This window comes from Puma concolor, chromosome A3 (genome assembly GCF_028749965.1).
Source record: "Puma concolor isolate L17-30 chromosome A3, mPumCon1.1.hap2, whole genome shotgun sequence".
Taxonomy (NCBI): Eukaryota; Metazoa; Chordata; class Mammalia; order Carnivora; family Felidae; genus Puma; species Puma concolor.
This window is the reverse complement of record NC_141669.1, coordinates 119,451,579-119,464,557: the sequence shown is the minus strand read 5'-3', so window position 1 is coordinate 119,464,557 and position 12,979 is coordinate 119,451,579. Positions and strand designations below refer to the sequence as shown.

General features: G+C 41.5%; 1 protein-coding gene across 1 annotated transcript in view; it reads right to left on the bottom strand.

Moving 5' to 3' along the window:
- Positions 1–12,979, bottom strand: part of CTNNBL1 (catenin beta like 1) — a 162,093-nt gene that overhangs the window by 81,684 nt on the left and 67,430 nt on the right. Inside the window, exons 8-10 of the mRNA XM_086702162.1 lie at positions 4,687–4,759; positions 4,390–4,448; positions 2,747–2,895 (exon numbers count right to left, since the gene is read on the bottom strand). Of these exons, the coding sequence (XP_086558288.1) occupies positions 2,747–2,895; positions 4,390–4,448; positions 4,687–4,759 (281 nt within the window). The remainder of the gene's footprint in view (positions 1–2,746; positions 2,896–4,389; positions 4,449–4,686; positions 4,760–12,979) is intronic.

The window sequence follows — 12,979 nt, the reverse complement described above, 5'->3', positions numbered from 1 at the left end:
TGTGTACCTTCATTGTGTTGAAAACAAAGATGCATTCAGCTGTCAAAACTAAAACTGTACACTTAAAATGGGAGTGTTTTATTATAAGACAATTATACTTCAATAAAGTTGATAGATATTAAGTTGGGTAGTATATACCTTTGCGTGTGTGTAATATGTGTGTGTGCATAAATGACTATCTTGCTGATGACCTTTCCTTATCAATAATCAGAAACGTAAAGAAAAAAATTCATAGACATGCAAACTACTAAGAGGAACGGTTAATTTAACGCATTCAATGATACTATAGTTATTTAATGTCAGCCTCCCTGACTAGCGGTGGAGTTTCTTGAAGGCAAGAATCCTGTCTTGTTCCTCTCTGTGTAAGCCTAGCACTTAACGTAGTAAGTGAACACAGTACTTCGCCAGTGTTTTAACAGCTGCAGAATTGTCCCAGACACTTTACATATAGTTTAATTTCCAAAAAATCCCTGCAAATTTGGCATTGTTACTCCCATTTTTCAGATGAAAAACTGAGGGTCAGTGGTCAGAAAGGTTAGAAAAACTCACCGAATAACCAAAACTAGTAAGTGAAAGAGCGATGTTCCAAACCCACATGTACCTCAACTCCAAAGCCCATTCTTCCATGCTGTCCCACACTCCCACCTTTCCAGGTGGACATTTCATGACTGCTGAATGCCTGAATCACAGTGAAGAGCAGTACTCAGGGGAAACGGAACCACAGAAATTTTCCTGAACTTCTAGTGTTACAACCTCCAAGTTTGAATGGGCTTCTCTCTCTAGACGCAGAGCACCTTGGCAGCTCCTGCTAGAAGATCAGGATGAATCTAGTAGGGAAAAAAAATTCCCTCCCAATTAAACTTTCCATTTGGGAGTCTGAAGAAGAAAAATAACACAGAACAAAGAGCATGGGAAAGAGAAAAAAGGGGAATGCTGAATCTGCTAAAAAAAAGCTAGTTAATGCAAAAGAATTAATCTAACAGTAACTTCAGCATTCAAAAATGAAAAGTTAGAAGATCCTACAGAGGTGCAGTTTCTAAGGCTTTGGGAGCACCTCCTTAATTAGGCTCCCAGAATCTCAGCATTCCGGTTTGAATAATCCATATTTCTGGTTATTTATTCAGCTCCCCACTGCTGCACATTACCAAGCCATATGCTACAGGAATACATCACTTCATATTTGCACTCAACCATCCAAAGACACTGGCAGTTCAGACCTTTAAGAAGCTTAGGGAAAAGTCCCTGTAGAGTACAGTTTTAAGGTTAGAAGGCCCAGGAAGCCAAATGCATCTTCTTTATATGCTATTTACTCGAGAGAAGGTGGGTCATTTCAACAAAAGGACAGGCAATTAGAAGGGTAAAGGAGATAAACAAACAAAAGACTCAAGAGAGTAAAGCTAGCAAAAATCAGCTGAACGCTGAAGGCCTCTGAACAATTCCAATGGCCCTCTGTGCACTTTAAAATAGATTTTTTAAAGCAATTCCACAAAGGAAGATTTCCAATCAATCCAAGGTCTGGTATGCACTGGACAAACGAAAAGGTCTACTGTGCCCCCACCCAGCCCTACACAGGCCTTTAAAGAGAAGATATTTTAGAAACATATCCCTTGATAATCTTAAATACAAAAATAGTTTTAAGCAAAAGATGGTCATTGTAGAATCTGTTACAATATCAAAACAATGGAAATAGTCTCAATATCACCAAAAGAATACTAAGAAAGCTCTATCTCCTTAGAGTCCATGATGCAGTTGTTGCAAATTCTCACAAACATTATGTCACAGCACGGGAAAAACTTTTTAAAGAAATGGTTTAACAGAGTTTTCAATTTACAGGAATACAAGTGTAAAGACCGCAGGCTCTAGGTCAATTTCATACAGTCATAATGAGTAGAGTCTTCTGGCCACACAAACATGCTCTAGTGGCTCTCAGTTTGCAAAACAGTCCCTTGACCACACACAACTCCCATTTCTGGTTACCCCCTACTCCTATTTCTCTACTCCTTTTCCTAGCCAGATTTCTCAAAAGTTATTGATACAAGCTACCTTCCATTTACTTCCAACATTAGGATTCTGTGAAATATACTAGACATGATATTCACTTTAAATATTTTAAGGAATTAGAACATAAATAATAAGAAGATATGTAAGGAAAGTACTGTAAAGTTCTAGAAATGTCCTGCACGTTTTCATCTCCCATGCTAGCCACATAGCACATGTGCACCTCATAGAAAATGATATTAATGAAAACTTTGTATAAATAAAAAATCTGATATTCTTCTGTCAACCACAAAAATACAAACATACAGCATAGACAGGTCTATGTGGGATATAAAGAAAACTAGGCCAAGTTTAGAAATTAACGAAGGTATGTTTAGAAGGTCATAACTAGGCTTCCCAAAACCAACACAGTAAGAGAAGGAACCAAAAGTTACTTCCCTTCAATGGAGTGGTCATATTACCAACTGACATAACAATGGGCACAAACAGAACAAAATGTACTTTCTATTTTCTACCCACTCTAACTTGAGAGAAGACCACACACATGCACGCAGGTGCGCGCGCGCACGCGCGCACACACACACACACACAACCCCCCCCCCCCCCCCCCCCCCCCCCGAAGGCCTTACTGTTTTACATTATCTAGGAAACTCAATCGACTAAAAGACCATAGGTACGGGATCTGGAATTCAGACAACAGTGAGGAGCTGGACAAAAAAGACAGAGTGCTAGGAGATAAGAAACGTACCTGAGCATGAGATTCATCAGCTGCAGACCCTCGCCCTTCAGGAAGCGCTCACGATTGGAACTGAGCATTAGGCAGGAACAGAGTGAATCAAACAGATTCTCCATCATCTCCTGCTCCTCGGCTGTGCTAGGATTGTGCCTTTTAAACACCTGTCAAGCAAAGACATCAGAAAGCACAGAGCCATAAGAGAATGTCCTTTCATCAGCCAGCGCTTGACAACTTCCAAAGCCTACCTGTCACGATAACCCCAACAACTGAGGAAACACAAGCTCGCCATGCAAAATTCTCATCAGTTTCCATTTTAGAGAAACTGAACTTCTTGATTCACAGGTATTAAATAGCTACCAGTTCACACAAAAAAACAAAACATTCAACTGACCACTGGGTCCATGAGTGATTGACAGTTCCAAGGAGCCAGATTAACACACACACACACACACACACACACACACACACACACACACACACACAAAACAAAACACAACAACAAAACCCTTTTACTGTGAAATAGAACACAGGTGTAAAAAAATTCCATAAAAGACACGTATAGCTGAAACCACCATCCAGGTCAAGAAACCACTTTGCCAGCTACCTCCAAAGCCCTCCCACAACCCACCCACAGCCCATTGCACACCTAAAAGAAACTACAATCCAGAATGACCACAGCCTTAGGAAGAGTTTCCTCACCATCGGGGCTATTGAACTACCTTCACACAGCAGTTGTGGCTCTAAGTCATGGGAACAGCTTAAAGCAGAAGTCCTGTCTCTGCCAGAGATATATGGCATGTTAGGAGGAAAGCCTTTTTAACAGTATATGCATACCCATAGAGCCTACTACAAAATGAACAACAATCTTGCAGGAACAGGACGAAGCACCTTCCCAGAAAACTGGAAACAGATTCGCATTTCAAAGCTCTACTTTTTTGGGGCGGAGGCCAAGCCACTCCGGCTGCTGGCACCACGACGGCAGCTGTATGCAAACTGACAGCTCAGACACTCCCAACACTCAAGATTTTATCCAAATGATCTATTTTCAGTCCTGGTTTTGGAATAGCACGGATGAGATTTGTTAGAAGACATCTTCACAGTATTTCCAGAATGCCGGCAGAACAACAACATTTCAACCAGATTTACATTTCTTACAAGGAGAAAATGGCATTTTCTAATGTCCTATTCCAGCTTCTGGTACCACGTCCCTCCCTGTCCTCCTCTGTGACCTCTGTCCCACTGCACTGGAACTTGTACTCCTTGAGCTTATCTGGATTCTAAATGGATAGAATGCATTTTACTGGCAGATGGAAAGGAAAGGAAGTAAATAATCTTGGGCGTGGGTCAACTCAAAATAATTCGGTATTCTTGGCCCAAGAACACACACTTAAGCAGGAAGCACACTTCTTTTGGATTGACAAACACCAGAAGACGGGGGAAATCCAAGCAGATACACAGCGATATCTGGTCATAAAGAGCAAATGACTAAGAAAAGGAGGCAGACCACGTAGCTCCGATGTAACCTCAAACCCGCCAACATACTCCATATGGCTTGCATCACATGGCTTCTTTCTTCCCACAATTTCCAGCTCCACCTCCCATTTAAAGCAGGCCATGTATCTTCATGGCAGACAGGAAGCATAAGAATTACTCACGGATAACTGCTGAAGAAGCACATCGATTCCATCCAGCTCCCCAAGCAATTCCCTGTTTTCTAAAAGGGGAAAAAAAATAGAAGGAGAAAAAAAATGAAGCTAACTGTCAGATTTTACAGCCGTCTAACACTGATACATCAGCAAACAAAATCAATACAGCTTGACAGAGTACAAAAGCTGCACAGAGCGCGAGAGGGAGAGCAAGGGGATGCCAAAGGCAAGAGAGCTTGCTGTCATGATCTGAAACAAGACTGGCTCCTATCCTAACAGAATATCAATACCGAGAGGGAGCCTCACCGTCATTGTCCTGGAGCAGTATGGCCAGCACTTCACTACAGTACAGTTTGTTGGCATCGAAAGGCATCTTTGCCTGTGGGGACATAGGAGAAATGAGAAAAAAACGTTAAGGGGCCTTGCTCCCCTCCCCTAGTTCACAAGAGCTAGGATCTAAGTTCAGGAGAAGTAGAACTTAGAAAGCCAAAAGGCAGGTTAAAGGTAAAAAAAAAAAAAAAAAAGAAAAAGAAAAGTCTGCCTCTGTTCTCAAGGGATCAGACTCAAATACTACATAGTACAACCATAAATGGCAGATGTACACAATGGCTCTCTCACTGCTAATGCCCAGGTATGAAAGTCACCTCCTCAGTGAAGCCTTCCCAGATTCCCCACTGTGAGTCCAGAGACGACTGTCCAGCACATAGTATATACTCAACTGTGAACTAGATGAATGATTGAAAGTTTGTAATCAAGACTAAAATCCATTATGAAGCTTCGTTCACATATTACAATCATAAAATCAGGCTATCAATTAGCCGACGGATGATCAGAGAAGGTGAAAAGAAAGCAAGTTCTTGTTTAGATTAGTTGAATGCATTTATAACAAAGTAGTTCCTTTTGGATTTTTTTTAATGCTTAAAATTTAATTTGAAATCATAAACCTATCTGCTTGTGTGCCATAATCTGCCTACTATTTAAAAAGGAAACCACATTAAAAATGCAGAAATGTGTTAATATTTTAACACCCAAATTACTACCCACAATTCCTTCCCCACTGCACGGTCTGGTACTTGGTGTTTCAGAGGGGACATATCTACTATCTTTTACAGCTGTCCACCGCGTTGCTTCGGTAGCGAGACTCAAATATCTCACCATTAACAAGGCACCGTTGCATAAAGGTGCACAGAGAAGAGCAAACCTCATCGATGTGTTTTTATTTACCGTACCCTTGATCCTTAAAATGCAGGCACGCAGATAACAATTGTTAATCAGCAGCAGCCTTGCTACCTATCCAGGTTTTTGAAATGACAAATAATTTCTGTACCTGGAAAGGACAGGGAAGTGTTCATCTTGGAGCTAACACTTCCATCACCTTAGTGCTATTCGCAGTGCTGTTTGGACATTAATTTTGTACTTAGGAAGGAAGAGTGGCCCCTAGTGAAGCAACACCCAGCAACTTTTCAGTTTTCTATGCACGTCTTCCTTGTCAGGCCTTAGTGCACCCCACAGGGTTTCAGGAAGCTGACCATCCTAGGTTAAAAGATCTGTAAATGCAAAGTCTTACGTGTACTGACTGCAAGGTATGCTCCCTGGGCAAGCTTGAGGCCTTCTTTCAAGAAATTCAGTAGAACAACCAGAGTTTAAATGCAATCTGAGGTGTGTTTCACTTTAAGGAAAGCAGTTTTATAAAGACCAAAACACAAAAGTGAAAGGCCGAGGGTGGGCATCTCTATAAGAATCAAGGACTTGCTAATCAAATTACTTACTCGAATTATTTAAATTACAAGTATTGGTATTTTAAATGATTTAAAGCCACACTAACTTTGTTATATGCAGCTTTTCAAGGGCCAGCGTTCTTGTTTGAAACTAGACACACTTAACTAAAAAAAAGCCAAAAGACACGAGGCCACTAGAATCATACTTAGCCTTTCTGCGGTTTCAAGGCCTCTTGTCCTTTATGTGATTTTATAAATCCTGTCTCCAAGATAAGGGGAAGGTTTTCTCTTTTTTCTTCAATGAATATTTATTGGGCATCTGCTATACACAAGACAAAGAACTGAACATGAAAGCACACAGGTGAATTAGATGTGAACCTTGTCCACTGTTACGGCATTTAAAGATATTACACTGAATTAAAATTAATTTTATTAAGTAATACAGTCACGTTAAAAAAAAAAAAGAAGAAGAACATGAATCTAGGATCGATGCACCTCAGTCTGACTCACGAGCACGTACTACCTATGCGACAAAGTCTGCAGTTCCCAAACTGTGTGCCGAGGTACCTGGGGTGTCAAACTGAATTCACAGGGGCACTGCAGGATTCTTTAAAATTTCCAAAGAAAGCACGGTGACAGGTGACATCTGTTGAACACTGAATTAACTACTAGCTCCAGGTACACTCTTTTGATGACCTCCTATCTTTGTGAAGCTGGGTTTTGGTGGTTGCTGTAATAAAAGAACTGTGTGCAAATCAATGTGCAACAGGAATAAGGGTGGTGGTGTTCAACTGAATTCCAAGATTTTAGAAGTTGTGCAGTTACTCAGAAGGTACACACGCTTATTAGTAAGTGTGGCATTTAAGTCTAAAATAAAAATAGTTTTCTTTTTTTTAAGCGTTTATTTATTTATTTATTTATTTATTTATTTATTTAGAGTGAGAAACAGAACACACGCTAGAGTGTCAAGCAGGGGAGGGGTGGGGAGAGAGAGAGGGAAGGCCAAGCAGCCTCCACGCTGCCAGTGCAGAGCCCGACAGGGGACTCGAACCCACGAACTATGAGATCAGGACCTTAGCCAAAGCCAACAGTCAGACACTTAACCGACTGAGCCACCCAGGTGCCCCAAAATATTTTTTCTTTTAATTCCTGTGTATGGCTACTAATTTGTTATGACATAAATACATATTTGGACCTAACTACTTAATCAACAGGATTGTTAGGTCCTTTTTGGCATAGGGGCACTGTAAAAATGAAATTCCTAAGACATTAGAGCATCATGAGCTGAGAGAGGCACCTATGATCCAAGAAAAATCTCTCGGTCTCAAGTTTCCTTACCTGGAAAAAATAAATAATAAATAAGGTAACATCCTCTCAGGAGAATTACTATGATTAATATGGAAGTACCTAACATACAGTAGGTACTAGAAGCTTTTCTTTGACTGGAATCAGAAATATCCAGGTTAGAATCTCAGCTCTAATGGTTACCAGCTATGGGATCTTGGCCAAATTACTCTGCCTTTCTTACCTGATTTCTCTTAAGTTAAGTGAAAATAAGTAATAATCTCCTCATGGGGTGGTTGGATTATATTAACCAGTATATACATCACAGGCACCAAACAGCTGTGTTCCCCTCTACTGAGAATTCCTAATCCCCCTCAGGAAATCTCTAGCTTTTGCTGTGACACTTCAAGGAGTTTCCAATTTGCCCAAAGTACAGTTTTAAAAATCAAAATCATAATTTCATCACTTTTTTCTGTTAAAATATAGGTCCTTTCAAAAACTGGCATGAAGAAGGAATCTAATCAGAAAGTCAAAATGATCAGGTCCCATGACTCCCCAACACTGAGCCCTAAAATGCTTCAGAGTCTGAAAGGGGTACCAGCTGGGAAGTAACCTGGCAAGAGGGGGAGGCTTTGGAGATATCCAGGCCCAATATCACAGGTTCTGCCACGTACTTCCCACGGTGTCTGGGCAATCACCTCCCCTCTGTGCAATGCCTTTTGCATCTGTAACTGGGGACAGCAGCACCACTTGGAAGGCTATTTGTGAGGATGAAAAATGACATCTATGAGGGGCACCTGGGTGACTCAGTCGGTTAAGCCTCCGACTTTGGCTCAGGTCATGATCACGGTTCATGAGTTCGAGCTCCACATCAGGCTCTGTGTGCTGACAGCTCGGAGCCTGGAGCCTGCTTCGGGTTCTGCGTCTCCCTCTCTCTCTGCCCCTCCCCCGCTTGTGTTCTGTCTCTCTCAAAAATGAACAAACATTAAAAAATTTTTTTAAATAAAATAAAATAAAATAAAATAAAATAAAATAAAATAAAATAAAATAAAATAAAATAAAATAAAAGATGTATTTGAAGCATCTAGAACAATGCTTTCCACCTAGTGAACAGCCCACAAACGACATTCCCATCGGACGGGGAAAACTTCATGGTGATGAGGATGACAACCAAGTATTTTAATCTTGTGGAAAAGAAATGAAGGAAACTGTGGGAAACCGTGGGCCAGGTGGGAAGGAGGGAATTTAACTCATCTTCCATGTCTGGCCAAAGTCAAAAATCACCAAGGAAGTTTTATTTCTATTTAAATCTCAGCCAGAGATGATGGCCTCCAAGTTTACAAAATATCAAACTGCCAAATTACAAGGACATTCAGTCAAAATCAGGAGAAAGGAGAGGTTCATTTAGTGGGTATAGTCTTTTGGAGTTTGCAAAGTTAGCCAAAGGGACTTGAAGCTTCTGGACTCTGCTATCCAGGAGCCTGGTGATCCTAAATCTTTTAGCTGTCAGAGTAATTACAGAGTCAAGCATAGGTTTGGACTCAGCATGTACTAGCTTTGAATAAAATTAAACTTCACCTTTTTGCGAGCTGCTGCTTTTCCGGAAAGTAAGAAACAATTATGTTACCACCCGCAGCCAGAAGTTGCAGGTTACTTCCACGGCTCACCTCTGGTACCTGGTACCTGGCACACGGGGCAGGTTCAGACACATCTACAGCCCCGTACAACTGCTGAAGCAGACTGTGCCCTGTAAAATCCCAACTGCTGGTCACAGGAGGCTAAGAACTTCCCATCAACCAGTTGTGCATGTAGTATAATGCAGCCGATTCTCAATTCATTAGCTCATACACTGAATGTTGCAACTGTTTCTGAAACACTGATTTAACCGGGAAACCAAAGAGAATCTTAATGTTGCTTCTTTAGAAAAGAAAAAAAATAAAACTTTGGGTTTTGGTGTTATTTTCAAGAGTACACAATATCCTAATGTATCTGTATTCCCCACAAAAATGAACTGTAAAGCAATCTCTCTCACTCCTGTTATCTGCTCACCTGCTAAACCATTTAATGAAATCATCTGCAATGGGTTTCATCCTCATTAGCACAAATTAGTGACATTTCATTCAGAGAAGAAATCTATGAGTATCTCTATATACTGCTAGGCTACCAGTACAAAAAGCAGACTCACCAAGGTGCCACTCACTGAAGAATTACTCAAAGACTACTGAATCAATATGGGATGATCAGTTAAACAGCAGGGTTTAACAAGCAGTGTAAATATAAGTATTCCAGGAGGGTGGTTCTCAGATGTTGGCATGCATTCAGATCACCTGGAGGGCTTGTTAAAACAGATGGCCAGTCCACCCCAAGATGGGCGGATTCAGGGAGTCAAGGGGTAGGTTCAAGAATCTGCATTTCTAACAAGTTGTCAGGTGATTCTGACATTCCTGGTCCTGGCTGCGAACCACACCTTGAGAACAACTGGGTGGAGTCGCAAATATGATGGAGACACAACACAGTCCTTGCTTTTAAAGAGTTGAAGGCCATTTAAAGAAAGACAGTGAGCACATACAATATGAAAGTCTGCCAGGTGCTGAAAAAAAGATGCTTCATGAGGAGAAATGTCATAGTTATAGGCACATGTTAGAACACAGATCTGCTAACTCTCGTGAGAGAACCAGCACAGAAAAAGTAAAACGGTTGATATTCAGAAAAGAAAGAGCATGGGATGGGCTGGGGGCAAAGCAGTGCCATGTAAAGGGTGCGTGGAGAAAGTCAGGACTCACGGGTTTAATTCCAGCTCTCTCTCTAACTAGCTGTATGAAGTTGGGCAAGGCACTTAATCTCTATATAAGTCTCGACTTTTTTTTTTTTTTAATCTGCAATAGAAGTTATAAATTTCCTTTCAGTCCTAAAAATGATGGCAGCTACATGGAAGAGTAGGGATTTAAAGTGGTTAATGAAGGCTGTGTATAACTGAGAAGTATATAAGGGAAGACAGAAGTCATTCCTGGTGGAGGGAGGAGCATGATCAAAGACAGATACAGAGGTCAAAATAATTCTGACCTTTGCAGAGCAGGGGCACGGTAAAAAAGATGTCTGTCTGAAAGGTAATAAGGCAAACAATTTAAAAACTGAGAAACGAGGGGCGCCGGGGTGGCTCAGTTGGTTAAGCGTCCGACTTCGGCTCAGGTCATGATCTCATGGTCCGTGAGTTCAAGCCCCGTGTCGGGCTCTGTTCTGACAGCTCAGAGCCTGGCGCCCGTTTCAGATTCTCTGTCTCCCTCTCTCTCTGCCCCTCCCCTGTTCATGCTCTGTCTCTCTCTGTCTCAAAAATAAATAAACGTTAAAAAAAAAAATTAAAAAAAAAAAAACTGAGAAATGAAAAAGTCAGACTAGACCAGGCATAAGGGGCATTTTCTTTTCTTTTAATTTTTTTTAATGTTTATTTATTTTTGAGAGAGAGCAAGAGAGTGAGCAGGGGAGGGGCAGAGAGAGAGGGAGACAGAGAATCCCAAGCACTGACAGTGGAGAGCCTGATGGAGGGCTCAAACTCACGAACTGCGAGATCATGACCTGAGCTGAAATCAAAAGTTGGACGCTTAACAGACTGAGCCAACCAGGGGCCGTAAGGGGCCTTTGTAAGTAGGTAGAGAAGGTGGGATCTGATGTAAAGGGCATCAGGACTGTGTAGAGGGAGATTCTTGATAGGGAATAGCACATTGAAAATGGAGTTTTAAGTCAGTCCAGGAGTAGTGCAGAATAAAAACAGGTAATGAAAATGTTCACGTCTCCAGAGAGCAGAGGGTATTAGTGAGGGTTGTCCATTAGAATCACAGGTGGAACTTCCCTCAAACAGAGACAGAGAAGACAGAGACTGAGACAATGAGTCTAGAAATGTCTAATTTTTTAGAATTCCACTGGTGAAAATCAGGCTCTAGGTCCGGCATTCAGATTCAATATGTTTACGATGGTGAAAATTTTAACGAGCACTCTCCCAGATTATGAGGAAAAAGAGCAAGGCATTGTTTTTATAAAAATATGCCTTCTTGCTGGCCTCACCCTTAAGCAAGATTCTCTCTTATTAATGTTCTAGGAAACACAGAATTTTTCTAAGGGCACTTGCTTACTAATAAAATAACCAAATAGCATTTTAATGTTTAGATACCCTGAAACCTTGAAAAACTGTTTTAGAGACAGCAACATGGCTATTTATGCCCCGAGGATTACAAAAACACTATGCCTAAAAGGAAACAGTCAATAGCTTACTAGACTATCAAATGGGACTCTCTATTACTCTCAGAAGGAAAATGGAATCCAAGCCAAACCCCCAAAGGTCTCAATTCTCCTTCCTGTTACCAATTCAAAAAAAGACTGGCAAGTTTCAACGCTTTTCGAAGGGCAGAGGAGGCCTGACATTCTGGTTTAAGGAAGGATCCCTGAAGCAGTACCAAATCTCAAGGAACTGAAAAAAAACTAGTCTTGACCTCGGAGACAAAAGCTATTGGATTATTCTGTAATCCAAAAGTTTGGAGCTCTCACCTATGGCCACCCTACCAACAACTCCAGTCCTTGCCATCTATCCCATCTCCTCAACTCTGTTCCTCCCCTCCACTCCTCACTCCCAAGATGTATTAAGGCTTTGGAGAATAAAAATGTGTTGAATGTTGAGGAAAGATGGGGAAATAAGTCTAGTCCTAAACTCGGAAGGCATTCAGGCTCATGAGAAAAGGTCAAAAGGAACTTAAAAGATGACAATGCATGAATTAATCAGACCTGATTTTTTTTTCCTGAAAGGAAGGTAAGGGTGTGTAGGTGTGCACGGGTGCGTGTACACGTGCGTGCGTGTGTGTGGAGGGAGTTGCAATCTACTGAACCGCATACTGCGTTTATACTCTGCCAGGCAAACGTGCCCAGACCCACTGACGGTAGTACCTGGGCTAGCTGAATACCCTCAGGTCATGTTACAGAAGTCCATGTTGTAGATTTCCATGGGAACAGATGGTTAAATAAGTAGGACTGGGGAAGACTTAGATGGTCAGAAAGAGGGGTAATCACAGGGCATACGCTATCATAAGCGGAACATTCTTCCTGAGCCCTGCCAAGACAGTGGGGAGTAAATCTGACCTGATGTACCTCAGACTTTCTGGATCTCTGTGACACTCTAAACAACAGCAAAGCACACTCTGAAATTAGAGAATCATTCTATCTATGAACGAATGCCTCCTTCTCAGAGACACTGGGAATCCTTGCCTGCCCGAGGACCATATAAGCAGTCCCAAACTGCCTCTCATCACACCTTTGGTTAAAACTACTCTTTTCAGAGAAGCCCTTGCCCCTCTTGTTGCTCATTTACTCCATGGGACACCACTAATTGTTAAAAAGATAGTCAAAAGGATTATGCTCATAAGGAAAGAGTAAGAAATTCAACAGAAATATAAACATGAACAAAGGATATAAATAGTAAGCTGAAAGATGGGGCCCCTGGGTGACTCAGTCAGTTGAGCGTCTGAGTTCGGCTCGGGTCACGATCTCACGGTTCGTGAGTTCGAGCCCCGAGTCGGGCTCTGTGTGGACAGCTCAGAGCCTGGAGCCTGCTT